The 25,433-nt window shown below is 37.0% G+C and overlaps 1 protein-coding gene across 2 annotated transcripts in view; it reads left to right on the forward strand.

Moving 5' to 3' along the window:
* SLITRK1 (SLIT and NTRK like family member 1) overlaps positions 1-5,314 on the forward strand; it is a 548,961-nt gene extending 543,647 nt beyond the window's left edge. Inside the window, exons 4-5 of one of the 2 annotated variants that reach the window (XM_006047973.4) lie at positions 1,000-1,522; positions 1,964-5,314. In XM_006047973.4, the coding sequence (XP_006048035.2) occupies positions 2,017-4,107 (2,091 nt within the window). In that variant the 5' untranslated portion in view covers positions 1,000-1,522; positions 1,964-2,016 and the 3' untranslated portion in view covers positions 4,108-5,314. Of the gene's footprint in view, positions 1-999; positions 1,523-1,921 lie in introns of those variants that run through there. The other variant, XM_044927169.2, reaches the window with a different exon arrangement.
* Positions 5,315-25,433: the final 20,119 nt, after the last annotated feature.

A 25,433-nucleotide genomic window follows, 5' to 3' on the forward strand; every position in this document is an offset into this window, starting at 1 on the left:
TATAAGCTCCATGTAAGTTTGAAGAACCTATGGATTCCTTCCCTAGGAAAAGCCTGAGTACATTGCCTTGGCAGCACCATTGACCCAGCAAAGAGGAACTGGCCAGTACCTGAATAATGTTTGCATAGAGCTTTGGAGACTGGAGATTTCTATCTCCCTCTAGCAAAATGCAACTGGTTATTTACTTGTATGCATTTTAAATTCCTCCAAATAGATGCAGAAACTTTGTGTGTTTGAGAGATTGAGGGAGTGTGTGTGTGTGTGTTTGTGGTGTGCATGCATCAGTCTGCCAATGGGTTTTTAAGAGCACTCACGAATCATACTGGGATTTTTCCCTGCCCCCTCCCTTCTTTTCCGGTTCTCAGTGAATGCTTTTGGGTCTGGAATCAAAGATGCAAGCGTACATTGTGTTTTCACCCTGCAGACTTAAGTAACATTCAGGAAATACCAGAAAAACCTCTCAAAGACCAAATTGACTAAAATTCTATAACAAGTTTTAAAAAGTATGTGCCTGAATTACATATCTCACAGCAAAAAGAAAAGCATACCCAATTTTATAATGTAAAATATATATGGTATGAATGTATGTTTCAAATAGCCACTTTCAATATGCTAAAAGAAAAAAAAAGGGGGGTCTCAAAGACATCAAATAGCATAAAACATTGTACTGCAGAGACGGAAGAAATGCATTTAAAGCACCGATGAAAATGGCGTGCGATATAATTACCTCAAATTGCTGTTCGCTTGACACCCTGACACTAATTTTATTCAAGCCATCGGGAAATAAATGTTTTAAAAGCACTCTTTTCAAACGCCGGAGCTAGTGGGGGCTGTGAGTTCATTAAGGAAAGGAAAGGGTAAAGTTTTCAGCACGCAAAAAGAATTAAATAATCCTTTTAAAATCAGCATCTATGTGAATCGCCAGCCTTTAATGCCCACATTTTTAACGCTTGCCCTGTACGTGGATTGATTTTTTTTTTTTTTTTTTTTTCCCTTCAGCATTCCCTTAGCAGATGGATTTTTGCTACTGCAGATCAGCAGAGGGTGTCAGATCTTTGAGTGCACCAGGCTGGAACGAGCAGAGCTTCTTAGCAACTCTCTTTTCCCCCCTCCCCATTCTCGCGTTCTCTCCCTCCCTCAGACAGCTCCCCCCCAACCACCCGCCCTCCGCCCCCTCCACGTATTCCGAAAGAGCAGAAGAAAGAGAAGGAGAACAAGAAAAGAAGAGCTAGTAACCAAGAGAGAGCCGGAGTCCAGGGGAAAAAAAAAAAAGAGGCTGAAGAGGACCGAAGGGGAGGAAAGGGAAAGGATGGACAGCCACAAAACGCAGCGATTGCGGAAATTTTCCAGCGCCATTGGTTCGGCAGCGTGAGTCCTTCGGTCCGGCGTGATTTCAGCACCGGGGGGACTGGACAGCACCTCGGGGGGACTCCTGGGCAACCCGCAGCCACGGCAGGAACTCCATCAAGCAGCCTCAACAACAGAAGCCACTGAAAACCCTGCTTTGTATCAGAGAGGCAAGGTCAGTCCGACGCACAGCCATGCACAGGCAGTGCGCCTGTACTACGCTGCAAACCCTCTGCTTGTTTCTCTAACATGCACTTGCTTCTAATTACCAGCATTGTTCCCTTTCTGATTAGTGAGGAACTAGGCGAGATTCTGTAAGGGTGTATTTTTAATTTATATGTACATATTTAACTTCTTTTTCGTTATCTTTAAAGGGTTGAGAGGGAGTGAGTGGGGTTATTGGTTCTACTTTTTTTTTTTTTTCTTTTTGCTTGCCTTGCACTACTGTGCCTGGATAGTTTGTAGATATAATTATTGACTGGCGCCTGGGTTGTTGCAGTGCGGGGGGGTTAGGGAGGAAAGAATCCACCCCCCCCCCCCAAACCCTTTTCTTCTCCTTCTCTGGGTTCGGACATTGGAGCACTAAATGAACTTGAATTGTGTCTGTGGCGAGCAGGATGGTCGCTGTTACTTTGTGATGAGATCGGGGATGAATTGCTCGCTTTAAAAATGCTGCTTTGGATTCTGTTGCTGGAGACGTCTCTTTGTTTTGCCGCTGGAAACGTTACAGGGGACGTTTGCAAAGAGAAGATCTGCTCCTGCAATGAGATAGAAGGGGACCTACACGTAGACTGTGAAAAAAAGGGCTTCACAAGTCTGCAGCGTTTCACCGCCCCGACTTCCCAGTTTTACCATCTATTTCTGCATGGCAATTCCCTCACTCGACTTTTCCCTAATGAGTTCGCTAACTTTTATAATGCGGTTAGTTTGCACATGGAAAACAATGGCTTGCATGAAATCGTTCCTGGGGCTTTTCTGGGACTGCAGCTGGTGAAAAGGCTGCACATCAACAACAACAAAATCAAGTCTTTTCGAAAGCAGACTTTTCTGGGGCTGGACGATCTGGAATACCTCCAGGCTGATTTTAATTTATTACGGGATATAGACCCGGGGGCCTTCCAGGACTTGAACAAGCTGGAGGTACTCATTTTAAATGACAATCTCATCAGCACCCTACCTGCCAACGTGTTCCAGTATGTGCCCATCACCCACCTGGATCTCCGGGGAAACAGGCTGAAAACACTGCCCTACGAAGAGGTCTTGGAGCAAATCCCTGGCATTGCTGAGATCCTGCTAGAGGATAACCCATGGGACTGCACCTGTGATCTGCTCTCCCTGAAAGAATGGCTGGAAAACATTCCCAAAAATGCCCTGATCGGCCGAGTGGTCTGTGAAGCCCCCACCAGACTGCAGGGCAAAGACCTCAATGAAACCACTGAACAGGACTTGTGTCCTTTGAAACACAGAGTGGATTCTAGTCTCCCGGCTCCCCCTGCCCAAGAAGAGACCTTTCCCCCTGGCCCCCTGCCAACTCCCTTCAAGACAAATGGGCAAGAAGATCATGCTACCCCAGGGTCGGCTCCAAACGGAGGTACAAAGATCCCAGGCAACTGGCAGATCAAAATCAGACCCACGGCAGCGATAGGGACTGGCAGCACCAGAAACAAACCCCCAGCCAACGGCTTGCCCTGCCCTGGGGGCTGCAGCTGCGACCACATCCCGGGGTCGGGTTTAAAGATGAACTGCAACAACCGGAACGTGAGCAGCTTGGCTGATTTGAAGCCCAAGCTCTCCAACGTGCAGGAGCTCTTCCTGCGAGATAACAAGATCCACAGCATCCGAAAATCGCACTTTGTGGATTACAAGAACCTCATTCTGTTGGATCTGGGCAACAACAACATTGCCACCGTAGAGAACAACACTTTTAAGAACCTTTTAGACCTCAGGTGGCTGTATATGGACAGCAACTACCTGGACACGCTGTCCCGGGAGAAATTCGCTGGGCTGCAAAACCTCGAGTACCTGAATGTGGAGTACAACGCGATCCAGCTCATCCTTCCCGGCACCTTCAACGCCATGCCCAAACTAAGGATTCTCATTCTCAACAACAACTTGCTCAGGTCCCTACCCGTGGACGTGTTTGCTGGGGTCTCGCTGTCTAAACTCAGCCTGCACAACAATTACTTCATGTACCTTCCAGTGGCCGGGGTGCTGGACCAGTTAACCTCCATCATCCAGATAGACCTGCACGGAAACCCCTGGGAGTGCTCCTGTACCATTGTGCCTTTCAAGCAATGGGCCGAACGCCTGGGTTCCGAAGTGCTGATGAGCGACCTCAAGTGTGAGACGCCGGTGAACTTCTTTAGGAAGGATTTCATGCTCCTCTCCAATGACGAGATCTGCCCCCAGCTGTACGCGAGAATCTCGCCCACGTTAACTTCGCACAGTAAAAACAGCACTGGGTTGGCGGAGACCGGGACGCACTCCAACTCCTACTTAGACACCAGCAGGGTGTCCATCTCCGTGTTGGTCCCAGGACTGCTGCTGGTGTTTGTCACCTCCGCCTTCACTGTGGTGGGCATGCTCGTGTTTATCCTGAGGAATCGAAAGCGGTCCAAGAGAAGGGACGCCAACTCCTCGGCGTCCGAGATTAATTCCCTACAGACAGTCTGTGACTCTTCCTACTGGCACAATGGGCCTTACAACGCAGATGGGGCCCACAGAGTGTACGACTGTGGCTCCCACTCGCTCTCAGACTAAGACACCCAGCCTGGGTAAAGCAGAGGCGAGAGGAGGAGGGGAAGGATGGAGATGCCCCTCCACGGCCTCACTCTGCCAGCATCCCCGGGGGTGGGGTAGGTCGGAGGAGCCCACACCCAAGTCCAGCGCGCCCCGAGGCTTGATGGACAAAAGTAAATAAATAACTATGGACTCGCTCGACGCAGAGGGTCTGACCCCTTTAGTACCCTTCGGGAAACAAAGAGCAGACTGTGGTGAGCGGCAGAGCGCTGCCAAATCGCTCTTTGCTGCAGCCCCTTTTGACAAAGCCCAGCAGGAGCCCTGCTCAGAGCAGAGACGGTGCCCCTCCCCGCGGGGGAGGGGCTGGAGGCGATCGCGGTCCTATACATATATACATATACCTACATCTATATAGAGAGATAGATTATCTATTTTTCCCCCTGTGGATTAGCCCCGTGAGGAGGTGGGGGCGCGATGGCTCCCTGTTGGCTACGGAGGGATGGGCAGTTGCACGAAGGCATGAATGTATTGTAAATAAGTAACTTTGACTTCTGACAAAAAGTGCTGCATGGCTCGCATGGAATCCACGCGCTCCAGGGACGCTGCCCTCCCAGCGACTGGGGACCCCGTCACGTTCACAGCACCCACCCTCTTACCTGATAAGTCCCATCATATCAAACTTTCTATAAACAAAAATACAGCATAATCAGAAAGTGCCATTTCGCCATTATTTGTGATCGGTAGGCAGTTCAGAGCGTTACGTTTACTGTGAACAACAACAACAAATGTAAAGGTTTTATTTAGGATATTTGCATGGCTAGTCATCAGTCCATTTTATGAGTTAAAAATGTATTTTGTTGAACAAAGTTTTTATGGGTTGTTTTGGGTTTTCTTTTATTTTGATGGTGATTTTTCTTTTGGAGGGGGAATATTTTTCTATACATATCCAATAATGCCTTCCATCTGAATGTAAAATAAGTACCCATGATTTCTATTATAGTATCAGTGTAATTATTAAAAAAAAAAAAGATTTTGAGGCAGTTAAGCATGACCAATTAATGTCACTCTAGTGCTTAGGCTGCGATCTTATGGTAGCAATTCTGTGCTGGTGTAAATCTTACTTATAAAGTAGGAAAAAAGAACCGAGGAAGCACGTGGAACTTACTAATTCTATTCGAGGATTTTATAATGGCATATTTTTTCAGTATTAAAGTGAAAATGTTTTCAACTCTGGGTCCTTACATTTTTCCAGCTTCGTATTTGCAACATGGTAAATTGGATTTGCGGTGGAAGGGATGCGGGAGGGGGATGGTTGGGGGTGGATCCCTTTAAGAGCTACATTAAGGCTCTCTTTAATCCTCTCAGCTTTTTGCCCTTTAGTAGCTCCCCTCCTCCTCCATCCCAGCCGGGACTTTTCCAGCTTTCCCCTGTGGTTAAGGTCTTTCCCCGACACGCCCCCTCCCCCTCCTCCCCCTCCTCCCCCCCCTCCCCCTCCTCCCCCCCCTCCCCCTCCTCCCCCCCCTCCCCCCCATCCTTATGCGGCAGTGAATCCCTTTATTAATACTGGAAATCCTTGGCTGCTGCTGCTGCTGCACACACTGCAGATATGTTAAGGATGTTAGTAGAGATTTGATTTAATTGACTGTCTAGATAGGTCTCATTAAACAGTGGAGGTTTCATTGGTCAGCACTCTTTGATGAAAGACAGCCCTAATGACTGGCATTTGAGATGCTGCTGGCATTTTGAATTCAACATCTGCTGAAAACGGTAAAACTAATTAGTGCCCACCCACCCTGCCCGCCCCAGCAACTGCATATTGAAATTTGTTAAAGCACTCATCTTTATGGAAATCAATCATTATCCTAAAGAAGTGTTTCTCTGCTATCATTCGGATTTCTGGTTGTGGCCCAGTAATTAACAAGAAAAGCATTGACCTGTTTGAATTTTATGAGCCAATGTAACTCTGGCCCCAATCATATTCCTCCGGGATTTCTAAGCAGTCTACTTTATCAGCAGTTAGGGGACAAAACAGCAAATAAAACCACAGTGTTGATGGGGTCTGCATTCCACCACATATCCACCTTTGAGAAGTATGTTAAAAGACTGCAGACCACAGATTAAAAAAAAAAAAAAAAAACAACCCACAATTGTAAGATTGTAAATCAACCAATGAAAGCCCCCAGAGCAGTTGTAAGATTTGCCTTCTAGAACTCATATTCTAAAGAGAAGAAATTTTCCAGAACAGTGATGTTCTAGAGTATGTATTATTTATTTTAACGCTTTTAAAATAAAATCTTTATTATAAACCATGACTATTCCTAAGGCCATTCATCATTTTCTCTCTTGATTCTTTTGTTTGTGGAATGCATTTCATAGTAGTGTGACTGTAACCTACTGTTCTTTGACAAATATTATGGGTTGTTATTTATTTAATAATTTTTCATGTCAAGATCTTAATTCTTTTATGGAAAGACAACTGGATTCCTGGTAGGCAATAAACAGATTTACTCTTGATGAAAAAGTTGGGAAAGAGAATGAGTTATATATTCAAGGATTCTATGACCTTAAAAAGGAAAAGAAAAGATGGCAGATGTTCTATGTTTTTAGTGGAAAGTGACCCTTGAAAGACACCTAGTGAGGCATGATGGTAATTTTTAAACTGATACATTAGTTTAAGTCAGGAAAATAGAACTTCTGGTAGAAGGTGTGCCTTGGGACCTGAGCTTTCCTTCATACTAATTAAAACAAAATTAAAATATAGAAGGCAAAATTTAAAGTATTTTTTAAATATTAGCTTCAGTGGTTTTTGAGTGCTCATTGTATACCAGACATGCACTAAGTGGTTTACAGAATTGTTTAATGTACCCCTCACAAGCACAGAATAATAAGATGTTGCTATTTTCATTACACCAATGAGAAAATTGAGGTTTAAGGACAGTAGGCAATAACTCAAATCTCATAAATAGTGGGGCTGTGTTTAAACCCAATTATCTTCATACACCAAAAACTCACTCTGTGTATGGAGAAGTCATATGCATTTACTTGTTAACTTCTTAAAGAATGTTATCCTTTTTATAAATACAATATAAAAATTAAGGACCCTGGGTGTATCTTCTTAATTCAGTGAGAATTGTTGGCCCTTTATATTTTCAGTATGTCTTGCAACAGAAAGTATTGTCCTACATTTGAAGGAGATAACTTTAGTGTGTTCTCCAAGACTGTGTAAGAAGACTTAACATATAAGAAAAAAGATGAATGTGCTTTATGAATTCATGAATTATATAAATTCAAGTCAAATGTAAGTTATCAATATATTGATACTAAAATATTGCTGCTGCTGCTGCTGCTGCTAAGTCACCTCAGTCGTGTCTGACTCTGTGTGACCCCATAGACGTCAGCCTACCAGGCTCCCCTCTCCCTGGGATTCCCCAGGCAAGAACACTGGAGTGGGTTGCCATTTCCTTCTCCAATGCATGAAAGTGAAAAGTGAAAGTGAAGTCACTCAGTCGTGTCGGACTCTGTGTGACCCCATAGACTGTGGCTCACCAGGTTCCCCCTTCCGTGGGATTTTCCAGGCAAGAATACTGGAGTGGGGTGCCATTGCCTTCTCCAGGGCCATCAAATATTATAATAAATAATAATATGTTAAAAATCTATGTAGAAAAGATATTCATGATTTTATAGAAAAGAACTTTTATTATTTATTTAGACCATGTTTTATTTAGTTTGATAAAGTATCTCTGTGACAATCATATAAACTAAAATATAGTAAATATACTTTTTAGTTTGCAGGGTATCTAATACCATATAATTTTCATTTAGAAGTACTTAGCTTCTTGTCTTCATTTTAACATAAAATGCTCATATAACTGTAGTTACCATGTGCTTTAGATAGGATATCTTGTTTCCAGTTAAATCATCCCATAATTCATCAAAGTAAAAGAGATTTTAGTTGGGCCAGATGGAAAAGGAGGAAAGAAGATATCTTGTTCAGTTCCACTGCTTTAAAGAAAGTAGTACCTTCTGTGGCTGCTGGTGTAACTCAGAATATCCTAGAATTTAAGTTGTTGCCATAGAGATTTATTGTTTAACCTTTCTTACATGTTTACCGAGTAGGAAGTTAGAATAGCTGATCTAATATTGTATAACAGGATTGTTTTTCTTATCTTTGTTTATATTAAATGTAATTAAAATTGTCAGGCATTTTAATACATGTCAAAAGTGTATTGGCAATTTCAAGGACAGTTTGTTAATTTGACTTTTTCCAGGGTTGCAGATAGATATAATTGGCATGTACAGAGAGATGGATGAATTTGCAAGTTTAAATAGGGAAGTGTGTGTTTTTAATGTGTTGGTAGAATGTTACATAGAATGGTTTCTAATTTAACTCTTCTGATAGCTAAATTTTCAATATTAGGTTTTTTTATTTGTATGCTTATTTGACCAAAAAATGGAAATATAAAATGTGCAAAAATTCAGTTTTAGCACATGTTCATTTTTGGTTCATTTTCTTTATTATTTCAATCTATTCTAAATGCAACATAGTATTTAAATTTTAAAAGATGAGCTGTGTATGATATCAACAGGTATGGTAAATGCATACTCAGAATTACTAAGATATATGAGTTGTTTAAATTTGGCCCAGAACCATAAAAAAAGAAGGCTACATTAAATAAATTTCATTTAATCTCCTGGCATTGTCTTACAGCTCTAAAGTCACCAAAAATATGATTATAAAAAGTGATATACAAGACATTCAGGACTTTCTTGGTGTTGAGAGTGTTTCAAAGAAATGCCACTAAATGATTTTCTGAAAGCACATGTCACAAACAGAGCCATCCTGAAACCTGATCAATATTGACTCTGGTCTGGCCTATCAAAATTTGATTGAGTTTCAGAAAAAATTAAATAGTTAAGATAATAACAGATGAAGTGTTTAAGAATTGTAGCTTTATAATGAAATGGGTAATTGAAGGAATCATCTTCATTTTTAAAGCCCAGGATCATCATTTGTCCTCAATTGATTGGCAATGTCCAGTATATTGGTTTAGACTTCAAATATCTAAATAATCACTATTCTCATTCCATTTGTTTGCTAAATATAAACTATATTAAATACTTCAAAAATAATTATTTTTTCTATTTAAAAGCTTACAGAGTAATTATCTAATAATTGAAAGAATTTTGAATGAGTTGTATGAAAAACATTGTAGAAGCTCTCTGATGGCAGTTCTAACCTCAAGGAGTTCACAACCTACAAAGATGAGATACATACATCATTCTAACTGTATAATAGTACATCATCAATAATTTTTAAATGATGTGATGCCACTAGAAAATTTTGTTTTTACCTTTTAAGTAATATAGGATTTTGGCCATTTGGATGATTACAGTTGTCACATAAGTTTTGGAGAAGGCAGTGGCACCCCACTCCAGTCCTCTTGCCTGGAAAATCCCATGGATGGAGGAGCCTGGTAGGCTGCAGTCCATGGGGTCGCAAAGAAAGAGTTGGACACGACTGAGCGACTTCACTTTCAGTTTTCACTTTCATGCATTGGAGAAGGAAATGGCAACCCACTCCAGTGTTCTTGCCCGGAGAATCCCAGGGACGGGGGAGCCTGGTGGGCTGTGGTCTTTGGGGTCGCACAGAGTCAGACATGACTGAAGCGACTTAGCAGCAGCAGCACCATAAGTTTTACCTCTTGTTCAAAGAGCTGAAAATCTTAAAACAGTGTTTTAAAATGAAGGAGATACTTGCATTACTTTGCTAGGTTTATTTTCATTTATTCTTTTGTAAAATGGGAATAATGTTTGCTATTTTGTAAGTTAACTAAGACTTTTCTAACTCATCCTTGTAAGAAAAAACCATCAAACAAGTTTTTATTTTAGCAAATGAATGACAGATGATTTTCAATGTTAGTTACTTGAGAAATCAAATATAAATTTAGAAATTTGAGTAAAATATTTTATAGTATCATAAGAGTTACAGAATAGCTGTTTCTGGGTATTTGATTTGCGTCATTTACAGTATACATAGTATAGATAACAAAGGCTTTAATATATTACATATACTTGAAAATTTTTATGGTAAAGCTAATGTTGCCCTAGCCATTTCTTATTTAGTAAAACCCAACCTTCAGTTATCTAGTAATGTGTTCCAGGTGGGTAAGTCCAAGGTTTAACAAGCAGAAAGCAATAGGCAAGTTGTGCATTTACTAACTTCTATGCATTATTCTCTTTGCCTCTAGCTCCATTTCTTTTCTTGACAGAAGAATACAGGAAGGAAGCATGTTCAGCTGCAGCATATCAATAGAAAAAATCAATATATAGTGAAAAATGAGAAGTGCCTGAAATGTAGATAGTCAATCAACAGTGCAGAGAAACAAATTTCTCCGCTTCCTAGGAGAGGGGGATGAGTGGAAAGGGTGACTGTTACCATAACAATAATGACTCTTACCAGATTCTGTGATATTTATTGTAAAATTTTCTTTTTTTAATCATATCTTTTTACTATTTCCAAACTGCATATGATACAAAAATTTATGCTCACTATTATGATAGTAATCTGATTTGAATAGTATGTGTAAATATGTAGAACTTTTGGCCACTTCTCCATAAGGTCGCAAGAGTTGGACACAGCTTAGTGACTAACCCAACCTACATAAAATAATAAGATTACAACATAGCAAGTGAATTTGAAATAATGGCATTGCCTATACATTATTGTAAAATTCATGTGCTTAGTCCAAGCATTTTTATTTATTAAAATAATCATTTTATATGCTTTAAGTAATCCTATATGACTAAATTACTACTGTATCTAAAATATTTTGTTGTATGATATGTGCAATGATATCAAATAATAATTATTTGCTAATTTAGATGGTTTCTGCAGCTAACCTGATAAAGTGGCAAATCCAGTTAACTTTGCTAATTGGATACATTTAACACCAGTTTGAATGGCTATATGTTTGCATATGGCTTTGTCATCACTGAGTTGGAAATTTATGTTATGAACTTTACAAGGTTCCTCAATAATGGATCTAAATTGGCTTAACTCATTATCAGATGAATCTAAAGGGAATGAAATTACTAAAGCAAAGAGTTTAATTCTATTAATCCCTCTGCTTCCTGAATAACTAAATGTGCTCTGATGTCTCAATACATGCTTTAATGAGGGAACTTAGCTTTATTATTATTATTATTCTTAGTGGGGATCAGAAAATGTTACATTTTAAATTTTTCAGCTAAACTTTGCACAGGATTTGTTTTTTTTTCACCAGAATGGTCAGCATCCCAACAATCAGGTCTCATGTTACAGATGGTATTTGGTATAATTAGACATTAAGAAATGGCAAGCAGAGTATTCTAGGAGAGTATTACACCCTTATGGTATAATATTATCAGGAATAAGATGAAGTCAAGAAACTAACAGCTGCAAACAGTAATAATCCCAGAAAAAATGAATTACATGGAACATCATGTTACTAATATAACTTTAAATTTATAATACCAAATTAAGAAGAAAGTCAAATCAGAGCCCTTTTTAAAAGTATTTGCATAAGCATGCCATCACTTATAGCCAGCCAGAACCTATTCATGCCACAAGCTTTGTATAATATAGTACCTTTTTTTCAGCATCCCCACATAGCTAGCTAACTTGGTGTCTATTAAATTTCTGTTCCTGAAAGCCCAATTTATACACTTGATTAGTAATCAAATTCATAATTGGAAACAAAATGAGTTTCTTTTGTAAGTGCATGGTTTTTAATTCATAATATCTTAAACTAGTATGACATTTTTTAAGAAGAGATACTTCAGTCCAAAATATTGAGAAAAATTTTATTACTATAGCCTTTATAGTAATGCATTCGTAGATACTGGTACAATTGCTGAAAAGTAATAACTCAGTTTTTTTAAGAAGAGATACTTCAGTCCAAAATATTGAGAAAAATTTTATTAATATAGCTTTTATAGTAATGCATTTGTAGATATTGGTACAATTGCTGAAAAGTAATAGCTCAGTTTTTTTTTTTTTTTTAATTTTGATCATTCACTTGTATACTTTATCTGGGAATCACAACTATCAACTTAACAAGCCAGATTCTCTTAACTCTTACAAGACAGGACAGTACCACATTTGTTCAGATGCCTTAACCAGGAAATAGTAATATGGTGCTTTTGAATCTCTCAGTTATTTCTGTTCTCAATTCTTTTTTTTTTAATTTGTTTATTTATTTATTTTTTGGAGGGTAATTACTTTACAATATTGTATTGGTTTTGCCATACATTGACAATAGCTCAGTTTTCAAAGTACAGCTGCTAGTGGTAGCTGTATGTACCATGTAGCGCCAGACATTTCAAGGAGGCAAAACTGCATTGGTGTCAGGGAGATACATCTTAATTATGCCTAATTCAGAAAATTGAAACATAAAGGAAGAAAAACAACTGAAGATGATAGAAATTTTACCTTGGTGTTCATTGATCTCCTATGCGTGCTAGGCACTTAACTACACAGAAAAGACTAGAATTCTGCTTATCTGAATTTACATTCCAGAGCAGATTACAGAAAACCAAAGATAATGGTAAACCATTGACTAATGAAGAGTTATGAATTAAATACAATGAGGGAGAGACTGACTTCTTTTCTTAACGGAGGTCATGGAAGTTCTCTCTGAGGACATGATGCATGAACTAAGGTGGAAAATATTAACAGAGGATCATTTGAAGGCTGGATAAAGAGAGATCTGGGCAAATAAATCAAGTACAAAATATCCTGATTTATCAGTGTTCATGAGATATCTGAGGCCCAGAAAGAAGGCCAGATTGACTGCCATCTGAACATAGGCAGATATGAAGTTGGAAAAACAGAAAGCAGAGAATGCCTTATGAACCACAGCAAGGAGTTTAAATTTTATTTCAAGTATAACATAGATTTAAGTAGGCAAGTAATATGATCCAAGTAGTTTATATAGCCATTTTGGCTTGTTTTGTTGTTCATTGTTGTTATTCAGTTGCTAAATTGTGCGTGACTTGTTGCGACCCCATTGCCTGCAGCACTCCAGGCTTGCCTGTCCTTCACTATCTCCCAGAGTTTGCTCAAATTCATGTCTATTGAGTTGGTGTTGCCATCCAACCATCTCATCCTCTGACTTGCTTAGTGAGAGTGAATACCAGAGGGAAAGTAGAAGTCACCAAGCTGCTGTTGCAGAGCTTGGGAAAGCCACGATGGTGTCTTGGACAGTTGTGGTAGTGGTAGAAAGAAGTGGTGACTTGTGTGGTATAGTTTCATCTCCAGTAGAACGTTGTATCAGAGCAGATGTGAGACTGCCAAGGAAAATAATATGAGAGTTACAAGGGTATGTGTGTGTGTTTTCTTTATCAACTAACTTGATGGTGGCAACTTTTATTGAGAAGGGAGGGCTAGAGGAAGCAGCTGTAGGTTTTAGAGTTCGACTTTGAACATGGTAAGAGTGAGATTCCTGTTTACAGATTCTGAGTAGACTGCTGGACATAGAAATATGGAGGTCAGGGAGAGTTTAAGAAGAAGAAAAAGTCTTGGAATTCATCATTCATCTTTTATTGGTGGCTCCATTTTATAGAATTAAAAACTAAACCTATGGTTGTATTTAACTGGTGTACTCTACCTTCACGGCAGACTTGCTGAAAATTGAATGTAAACTTGGTTCTAGACATAACTAATGTAGAAAAGTTACAAAACATGTATGATATCTCTCATGTCTGTACATTTCTCCTCAAACCAAAAGACCCTATATAAAACCTAGCAAAATATTCATTTATGAAAATCAATTGAAAATGGAAAAAAATGGCTCAGACAAGGCTAAACAGCCTATAGTAAAAAGGGATAGTGTAAACTTTTAATTGAAATGCTTAAGCTGCTGCTTTAATAAGCATATTTCTGAGTGAGAAGGAAGCAAGCAATTTTATCCATTACCAGAGACAAAAGACTAAACTTTTTTTTTTTTTTTTCCCCCAAGAGGATAAATTTCTGGCAAAGGAAGATTAACTTTAATAATCAATCATAAAACAAGACAGGATCAGGCTCTTCTTATTTGATAGTTAGTCAAATGTTGGACTCTGTTTTGAAGACTTTATTTTACTTTGGCTTTCAACTCTGGTTTGGTCTGGTTAGCTGTTCAAAACCCTATGCCCCATTTGGTATTTAGTCCAACTTTTGAGTAGATAACACAGTAAAAAATATTTAATGTTTTCCTCATAGAACAGTTTCAGCACACCATCACTAACTGTCTCTAATCCCTGACAATTTAAGTGTAATTGAACTTAATCTTCTGAGTAAAGTGTGATTACTTTTCATTTTATTTTAGTCCTGCTGAAATTCAAATATTCATTTTAGAGCTTGTACAAGGATACTTTTCCCACAAGGCTCTAAGTGCTTACTTCTTTCTGTTTGGTTGGGATGCCATGACATAAATACTCAGCTTATTTTTAAAAAGAAAGTTAAAAGCTGGTTGAGAGCTCTGTTTGGTTTCTCACAAGACAGCCTCACAGTGCTACAGAGTTTGAAGTCTTGGGATCTTATGGGGCCCGTGGCAAGGAACTTAGTCAGAAAGCCTTGATTCTAGATTATGTTCTCCTCTAACTAGCTTTGTGATGCTAGGCAAATCTCTTAAGTACCGTAAGTTCCAATTTTCATACCTAAAATGAGGCTGTGGACTACAATCAAGGGGTCAGAAAAAATTTTTCTGTAATGGGCCAGATTTAATAAGTGTTTTATGCTCTATGGGCTAAGATGCAAAATCTAGGTTATTTAGGAGATACTAAGTCCATATGTAAATTAATTAGATGTGTATCAAGCAAGAGAGAAAATAAATTTCCAAAAATTTATGTTGAAAGAGTTCAAAACTTTATTCAATGAGGTTTAAATCTTATATAATTTTTACATGTCACAAAATATTGTCCTTTAGTTTTTTTCAACCATTTAAAAATGCAACAACAATTCTTAGCTCACAGGTGGCATAAAAACAGGCAGCAGAACTGATCTGGCCTGTGGGTTTGCCATTCCCAGGACTAGATTAAATTCCTCTAGTAAAGCTCAAATAGAAGCTTTATTACAGATTCATTGAAATATACAAAAATATTTTGCATTATACATATTATATAAAATTTTCCAAATTATATGGGATATGTATCTAAGATTTTTTTCTTTCAATATATGGATATTTTATATTATGCCAGGGAATTTTATCATAATATAATTTTAAATATGTACAAAATAGGCCAGGGGTAAAATAATGATTGAAGAGGTCTAACAATAAATTAGTCATGTTTGATAAGAATTATTGGAGTAATTTACAGCCTCATGTCTAGAATCAGACTGTATCAATTCTAATCCTAGCTCTGGCTAGCTGTGTGAACTTAACCAAGTTATTAACCTTATAGCTCCTTGATTCTCTCATTTGTAAAATGCAAACAACAATGATAGCATCTACTTCATAGTAATGTTATTAGTATTAAATGTATCAGAGCACTTAAAATGCCTATACGAGGTTACTCCATTATGAACTTTCAGGAGGCTTTTAGCCATTAAGAGTGATTCTCTATTGCATAAATATTTTTACATAATCCTCAAAATATTTATATCTGGTAGGTCATTTTTTTAAAATCACTACTTTCCAAATAAAGAATCTGAAGATTAAAAAGCACTTTATCTAGGAGTACCTTGCTCAGAGGTAGAGTCAAAACGCAAAGCCAGATCAGAGGGACTTTAAAACTGATGCATTTTAGCTGCACAACTGGGTACTTGATGGGAGATTATCAGTATTTATCTTCCCCAACTTTCTGTGACATATTTTGACATCAATTTTGTTGTTTTTCCAGGGATTACAGATATATAATGTTATCTTGTTATGTTTCCCCATTCCATTTTTATGTTGAAGTAAGCACATACTTTTTTAAAAAAATTTTAACACAATTAAATTTACCCCCATCTCCTAGCTTGTTCTACTATTGTATAGTAACTGATACTCTAAAATTTAATTTCTGTTCCCTTTGTGCTTCCACTTCATAAACTTCATTTAGATCTCTACATTGTGGCCATTTTTGACTAAGCCACAGAAAGAAAAGAAAAGAAAAACCCTCAAGCTAAATAGTACTAAAGTGACATGGTGGCTTAACACAATATGTGTGTTTTTGTTTTTGTTTTTGTTTTTTTTGGCAAAAGGTGGGGTATTTAAAAAATCTAAGAGCAGCATGATAACAAATAAATGCATTTTTAATGCTAGCATTTCAATAGTAATATTTGGCAGGAAGACTTAATTCATCACCTTTATGTGTAAATATGATATGCTATGGAGCCAACTGACTTTTTTGTTAATAAAGAAATCTGAAAGATTGCTTCTCTATCATTTAGGAAAATGAGAATGGAGAATTTTGCCATTTTGCTGCTTCCGAGGTGTCCAGTAGAACTGGGAAGGGAATTCAGATTGGTGCTATTATAAAACAAATTCTCCACCACAATCAGTTATAGAACTGAACAGCTATTACATTTGGCTTTGAAGATTCTTTATTAGTTTGTATACCAAAGACCACAGTTCCTTTTGTTTGTCATCATACCTATCTATGAACACATCTATAATATAGTGTTATTGCTGTTGTGAGGTTGCTAATAATCCACACTGTCATTTGGGAAGGCAATTCATTTTTCCTTCCAGTGCCAAAAGTGAAGCCAGCTAAGATGTCAGAATACATTTGCTTAGGAAAGGAAACATGCTTTCCTCCCAGGGACTACTTCCAGTATAATCTGTGGTAACTCTCCTATTTATAGAACCATGTGCAATATTCCCAACATCTAATAAATATAAAAAACTACAGCCTCCTAAAATGATTTCTTGATTTTTAAAATTTGGAGAAATGCCACATTAAATAACCTAAGTCCTAGTCCTTACTACAGGACTTCACTGATTTCAAGAAAGGTTCTGAGTCCCCGTGAGAAATATGTGATATGCAATATTTCCCACACTTATTGACTTCAGAAGCCACTACCCTCTTGTCAGTCACAACACCCCTTGTTTGTTTTTCCAAAACACTTATTTGGAGGGCAGAAGAGATAATTACTTGACATAACTTAATTTGGGAGGGGAAAAACAGAACAAAATAAGCTTAGGTCTTATAGAAAGCCAAACTCATAGTGTAGTGATCTAAAATAATAGTCTTAGAGCCAATTCTTTCTGAAAGAAAGTAGCAATTCAGAGAACTAATAATAATAAAAGAAAAAGAGAAGCCATTGCATTTATTTCCTATGGCTTTCAGGCATCTCTGAGTCTAATTGTGTGCCATTTACCATGAAGAGCTTGGCCTTTCTTCAATTTTGCCATCTGTTGAAACACAGGATAGATCACTACTTTATGACCTAGTGGTTCAAAATAGCTTGTGTCTCAATAAATATAGAACACTCAAAGGAACAAAATTTCTCTGTTACTATGGCTCTGAACGATGAATCCATTTAGCCCCAGTTTCATGGAAATAAGATTAATTGTTCACAGTAGAATTTATTTTAAAACAGTGTACCCTTCAAAAGTTACTCCAATCCCACTTGTCTTTAGTGACTTGTCATTTTCATATATGGAATACCCATAACTAACAAATAAAATTAATAATAGATTGATGGCCTATGCTGATTAGTATGCAGTTCCTTAAATTTGTAATTGGGTGACTTTCTAACTGAAGTTTATAAGCAAGTGTATTTCCTCTAATTTGGTGTGTTAAAATACTGATTGATTTTCCATCTGAACTTATCAGTTAGGACCATACTTAATGAAACAAAAGGTCAATTTGTTTTAATTTGAGCTCCTTTGTTAATTCAGTAGGCAAATTCCACTTGACGAAAAAGTCACCTCCCACCTTCTATTAAAATAATCGATACCTATGCTCACTGTGATAAACAGATATTATTGAACATTTGAAAATCTTCACTCTTTAGATTTTAGACATTGCGAGTTCTTCCTGAGTAAGGCTCATGTGTTCTGTAGGTTTTATCCTCCTTGCTTATTTGAAGAATGATATATAATTGTAATGTGATGTTACTTGATTGAATGAATACTTATAAAAACACACAGCTTTATACTTTAAATATAGTTGCAAAATGGCAAGACAAAATTATTATTTTCATCATTTTTTCAGGACCCATACTCTTTCCAAATCAATGTTATAAAAATAGCAAAGCATGATACTAGTAAACAAATATTTCCATTCCTAAGTCTATTATAAAAGTGATTATCTTTCAAAGAGGGTATAGGGATTTATCTTTTTGATAAACTAATCATAATATATTCAATTTATGAAGTTAGATATGTATTTATATGAAATTAGATTTACCTAAAAAGCAAACAAGTCTTAGTGCTGTATCTCAGAAAAGAAATATGACAAAAAAAAATTTTTTTTAGAAAAACCTAATGGAGTCTTTCAGGAAAAATTATCCCTGCCTTGTGCATGTGCACATATACACATACACCCACACACACACACACACACACTCATGGTTTAAGAATGAAGGTAATAATAGACCATAACCTCTGGGTCACCGATTCAGAAAGGATGGAATGGGAGAGCATAACACTGAAAATCAGTCTAGACTGAAAAACAGGGAAATACTATAACTTTTTTTTTTTCTAATTTACAACTCTAGTAGAATAACTAGAATGAAAATGATGTATTTGCCTAGTTTATTGAATAAGTAAAGCAGAGCTTTGTTATAGATTTACTAAAGTCACTTGTTACTTTTAGAATTAGTTTAAATGTTTTGCTCATGAGAAATTTGCCAAATGGGTAACACACAGTCCTGAAATAAGGATCAATATTTAATAAGACTTGAGTTTCCTAGGTGATTTTGAAATTTAATCATTCTTTAAAAATATTTATAAAGGGTTGTTTGTTTCTATTAAGTTCAAGCATATCTTGTCCCAAATTGCTTTAACCCAAAGAGAATGTTATATGACATTGATTTTTTTCTTCATAATATTTTACAATTCTTATAATCTTTTTGTCTTATAAAAGCAATAGTCATTCATTAAGCAACAATTACTTTTCATCTTTTTAAGAAGTTAAAAATTTTATTGTTAAAAAAGCCTTCATTTCATTCATTTTTTTAGGAAATTTTAAGGACATTTCCTGTCTTGGTAATTAACCAGCTTGGTAACTTTGAAATTCACTTCCTAATTTTGGGGTTAAAAAAAAAACAAACATTTATACCTCTAAAGATTAGGAAAGAAACACCTATATTATAAACTTTAATAACACTATACTGAAATTTTAAGTTCCTATGGATTCTACGAGGGATCCTGCTGTATTTGTTTTTATTAGGGGTTTTACAACATTTGATGGATTCACTGCAGCAACTAAAATTAATTTGTGGTGTATTTTTTATAATCACTGTACGGAAGTTTTTGAACAGAAAAAAGTAAATTCTGTGATTCTTAGTTTTCTTAAAAATTCAGGCAGATGCATGATACGCATATATACTTTTTTTTGGTTAAATTATTTAATTCATGTTTAAAAACATCAAAAATTTATTGCTTTACTGAAAGAGAGCTCCCACCTGATCCATGAATGTTTGGGGGAAAAATGAAAAAGAATTCAAGTTTAAGGGAGAAATACACCATACTAGTTGCTCCTGACTGCTCTGCACAAGAGGTGAAGAAATAATCCAAAGTGTGCTATAGGGATAAAAGGAGTTGAGAGTAACCAAATATTTGCCCTCCATTGTCTTTTCTTTATGTTGTAAACACAGCTTGCATCTTTCCACTCCTTTGATGAAATGTAGTTAACACCATTTGAGATAAAATTAAATGTCATTTTGACTCTGGCTGTGTATCATGAGGCCTGCTGCAGAGATAATTTCTCATTTTCCATATGTATGTAATGGGGGCATAGCAAAAATGGCAGGAAAACCTAGTCATCTGGGCCTTTTGAATTAAGGAATTCTTGAGACTCTTATCCTACTGATTATGAAGAAAGAAATGAACCTGTGTTTTGTAGATGCAAAGAGACATTTTGTAAACTGGGCTGTTTGATTCTATGTGACTGTAGATGATTAGGAATCACACTATTTCAGCAGCCTAGTATTATATCTTAACTACTTTACCATTAGAGTTTTTCTGCATTAACAAAAGTGCAACTCATGGACAAAGGTTATTTGTTCCTTGGATTTAATGCAGGTAGTAAAATGTATGTTTGAGCTGTGCTTCACTTATATTTAGGATAATTTTGTTTTGGATTATAGATTTGAGTAATGAATTTTCTTGAAGAATATATCATTTTTGCTTTTGCATTTATCTATTATTTGTAATTAACCTGAGCCTTAGAAGATTTTTTCCAAATATGAGTCTACATATTGCACTGAGTAATTTTACAATTAATTATAATTCTTCTTTTAAGTCAAAGCTAAAATTAAACTCTATAAATTTGTGTGGACAGGTAAACAGGTTCAATATGTCTATCCTTCATCTCATCTTGAAAACCAGCCCATAAAATGAAAAAAAATACTGTTTAAGGAGACACAGTGCCAAATTGAAGATACTTATTATGGCACTCTAAAAATGTGCCCGGGGTTAAAATTTATCACCCTGAGACATTAGTCAGGAAACCTGCACAGTTAATGGGAACCCTCAGTTTGACTAATTGTTGGCATTAAGAAGGAAATTTCAAGGTCTATTAAGAAAGAAAATGAAAACCCAAGTGCGTATGTGGTTTTGGGCATATAGTGGAGTCTGGCAAGGACATGAAGAAAAAGTGATGAATAAAAATTATAGGAAAAGTTACAAAGAAGGTCTATGAAAGTCAAGTGCTGTAAGAGGAACAGGAAATAGCCAGTGAAGATCCAGATAGCAGCTTGAGCTAGATTTTTTCTCTGAATGGCATTATGTATAATAACTGTGGGTGTTTGTCACTTAAGTTGGTCATCGAGGAACAAATATGACTGGTAGATTTTTAAAAATTAGATGCATATCAAGCACAGAAAAACTGAGCATCTTCCACCTGAGCAGAAAATATTTTTAATAAAATCTACTTAATTGTTTTATTTCATTAAAGGTATTTCTGTACCTTAAAGGTATTATAAGTACTTATTTAGATACAATTTTAAAATATTCTATAATATTCACAAACATTTGGGTTAAAAACTGAAACAAACATTTCTCTATGTGATTTTAGTAAATTAGATTAATGAAAAGAATGTCTAGAGTGAAGTGTCTGAAATTAGGAATGTAAAAATAGCCATTTCCCTTTTATTAGTTAATTAAAATTTTTGTCAATTCAGAACATGTTTCATTACTAAGTTGAAAACTTACTAGTTTTACATTTGATATCCCCAAACAAAACATACATGTTATTTTTTAATATAGCATGTATGGTCAGCCAATAGAATTATTGTGTGGCCAATAGGTATTAGGGTGCTGTACTAACATTCATGGATATTAAGAGATGTTTGGTTCCAATTATCGGAGAAGGCAGTGGCAACCCACTCCAGTACTCTTGCCTGGAAAATCCCATGGGTGGAGGAGCCTGGTAGGCTGCAGTCCACGGGGTTGCAAAGAATCAGACATGACTGAGCGACTTCACTTTCATGCATTGGAGAAGGAAATGGCAACCCACTCCAGTGTTCTTGCCTGGAGAATCCCAGGGACGGGGGAGCCTGGTGGGCTGCAGTCCATGGGGTCGCACAGAGTTGGACTCAACTGAAGTGACTTAGCAGTAGCAGCAGCAGCAGTTCCAATTATAAGTAAATACATACTGCTAAGTTGCTTCAGTCGTGTCCAACTTACAGCTTTATCTACTTGATCTGTGTTTTATTAAATTGGCCTCATGACCTGCAAGAATCTCTGCTTTTCCTGAGTGCAGACACAAGACACTTGTGTTAACAAGCATTTATTGAGTAAAAGGCAGCCTGCTAGGTGTCGGGTACAATACGATAAATAAGACAGCCCACACTCTCAAGGAGCTCATGTTTTAAAGACATTTCCTGTCAAAATGTGGGTGAAAACCACCAGATGTGCCTCTTTCAAGTTCAGATTCTTAGGCACTGTCTTAAACTTACTGATTCATAATCTTTCTGGTAACCCTTGGTTCAAAAATAACACCCTACATATTTTAAGTCTTTTGATTTAAAATATTGTTGAGTAGTAGATTCCTTAGCAGAAATTTATTTTTAAAACAATGTAGTAATAGATACACTTAGGAAATTGCAAGAGGGAAGAGGAACCTGCAACCAATCTAAAGGGGTAGAAAGACCTCTTGTAAGAAGGAACATCTCAGGTTGACCATTACAGGAGGCACCCAGAGTATGTGTGCTGTTTGGAATAGGGAGAATTATTGGATCTTTCTAGGCAGCAGCTAATTCATAAACCAAGGTAGTAAAGTTAGAAAGAGATTGGTGTCAATAGGGAAATGCAAGGAGTTTGTTTAGGAGGAGAAAGAAGTACACACACAAAAAAGGGTTATCAAAATAATTAGGCACCAAGTCATCAGGAACCTTAAATGTTAGTTTAAGAAAATTTGATTTTATCCTGTCTTAGTTTTGATGTTGTTGTTTGGTCCCTTAAGTCATGTCTGATTCTTTGTGACCCCATGGACTGCAGCACGCCAGGCTGCTTTGTCCTCCACTACCTCCTGGAGTTTGCTCAAATTCATGTCCATCGAATCGGTGATACTATCTAACCATCTCATCCTCTGCCACCCTTTGCCTTCAATCTTTCCCAACATCAGAGTCTTTGCCAATGAGTCACCTCTTCATGTTGGATGACCAAAGTATTGGAGCTTCAGCAACAGTCATTCCAATGAATATTCAGTGTTAATTTCCTTTGGAATTGACATTCCAAGGCAAATAACATGAACTATTAAAAAATCCAGTCTAGAGAGGGAGATACTGAAAAAAAATTTTAAATGAAGCCTGTTCTGTTCTAGTCAATTGTTGCCATGGGGAGGCATGGCAGAGAACTGCCAGATTCTCCAGTCTTTCAAAAATAGCCAGAAATCTGGTGTATTCATTAGAATTAGGTTCAGCTGCTAATAACAGGATATCTTAAAATAAGAATGAAATTATTTATTGCTCACAGATAGGTCTGGGAAAATTCAGTCCTAGGTTGGAATGTCAGCTCTGTTCTACCAAAACTATACGGAACCAGATTCCATCTTAGTCACTCCCCCACCATTCCTGGGCTGTGACCCTTCTTCTTCTGGTTCTGCATGTGCGGGCAGCAGAGGAAATGGCCAATTTAATGGGAAGAGAACAAAATCATTTAGAAAGTTACTGGAAACTGCCATAGGATTCTACTCCATGTCTACATGCAAGGAAATGGATATGGAATGGATTTTTTTTTTTTTATTCTGAGTTACCATGGTAACTTCTTATTATGGAGAAAATCTATTTATCACTGTGTTTGATCAATACTAATAGTACTGGAAAACAAAAATATCTGAGTTGTGCATGACCTCTAAGCTCCCAGTTTGTTTATGAGAATCTTTGGTTTATGGGATTCTTTGGATATTATCAAGTAGCATAATGAGCTGTTCTTGCAAAGGGCTGTCATAATAGTACTGAATACTGGCAAAAAAAAAAAAAAAAGGTTATTCAAGAGCTCATCAAAGAGATGTAAGGTCAGGATCATCATGAATGTAAATAGGTGAGAATTGAAGAAACTTTGAATGTTTGAACATAGTTTGAATATAGTTCAGCAGATGTGCTATAGGTAGTGTCCACATAATTTTTTAATTAACAGGATGCTAAGTTCAGTGAAAGGATTTCTTGGGGAGGAAAATAAATGCCAGTGTGTTGATGAATGAATCTGGAGGTGTCAAGGTGGATACAAGTGATTATTATTAAATATTAAAATTTTGTTAAAATCCAGTTAAAAGGTATTGGGAGCATCCAGGGGTTAAAACAAGATCAAGGGAAAATTATTTGTTTAGAATGGGATGCATATGAGCATACTGATTGGATTAGAAAAAGAGACACTATAGAGACTTTTCAAGGTATCTATGTTGGATGATGTCTAAATTGGATGAAATGACTAATTGACCAGGGTTTGAGGACGAAGGTGTTTAAGGCATCAGGTCATAGATTCTTTATTAAAGGATGAGAAAATATGGCAATGTGGCTTCACATAAGCCTAATTTTGAGGATAAGAAATTATGAAAGACTATTCCTCACCAATACAGTGTTATTAATTAGGTGAACAAAAGTGGAAAGTGCATATGGAAAGAATTCACAGATCAGAGGCTCCAGCTGGGTTAGGAAATACTGATTTTGTAATACTGCCATTTAGCAGAGGAATGCCTCTGTGTGAGTGTGTATGTGTGTTTTCATCCATGCTTAGGTAATTGAATAAAAAGACACACATGCTACTGACCCAAATATGTATTTGCTGGACATATTCTGTGGAAGCATAATGATGCAAATACTTTAAATGAACTCCATAGAAAATTATTCAATGGGGAAACAACTAAGTCCAAATTAGATAGAAAAAGACGAATAGTTCTAATAGACAGGAGCAATTTGAAAGGATGAGGACAATGACAGTCTCTGAGAATTTGAAGAGCGGATTTGGCAGAAATAAGTTTTGGGAAGAAATGAAGTCTATGGTCAAAATGAAGGATGCTAAGACTAAGATTTCGGAGTTGGAATACACCCTGGTAACAGAAGTGACTGGCTGAATTGAAACAAAGGCCAAAGTCTTAGGTATTATATTCTCAAAGAATTTTAAAAGCTATTAGTTTTTGTCGGGGACATATCATTACTTTATAGAAACATTATGCATATTACAAAGAACAGGTTCAGATTTTGACACACAGGTCTAGGAGTTAAAATGAATCTTCTGTTTTTGTCAATTATTTGATTTCTTACTATCAAAGGATCATCTAACTTTCCTCTGTTTTAAATACTATAATGGTAAAATGGAAATAACAAAGATAATTTACCTTCTATAGTAAGTAGTGAAAAAATTGTTTGTTTGTTTTAACAGGAATCAGCTGTGGCATTTCATAGAGACCATTGTAACCAGAAAGATAAATTGTTTCATTGCAGTTTACTGAATAAACTGCCTTCTGCAGTCACTCTCTTCCATGGCTAGTATGCAGACACCCAAGGAGTAGTTGTAGATGTTCCCATTGATTTCACTTAGAGGTCTCAGTGATCTTTCTAAAGTTCCTTACGCACTGGAGAACATTTAATCTGGAGAACATTTAATTACAAATAGGACATCACCATAGTCCCTCACGGAGAAGGCAATGGCACCCCACTCCAGTACTCTTGCCTGGAAAATCCCATGGACGGAGGGGCCTGGTGGGCTGCAGTCCATGGGGTCGTGAAGAGTCGG

Source organism: Bubalus bubalis, chromosome 13 (assembly GCF_019923935.1).
Source record: "Bubalus bubalis isolate 160015118507 breed Murrah chromosome 13, NDDB_SH_1, whole genome shotgun sequence".
In the NCBI taxonomy this organism is placed as follows: domain Eukaryota; kingdom Metazoa; phylum Chordata; class Mammalia; order Artiodactyla; family Bovidae; genus Bubalus; species Bubalus bubalis.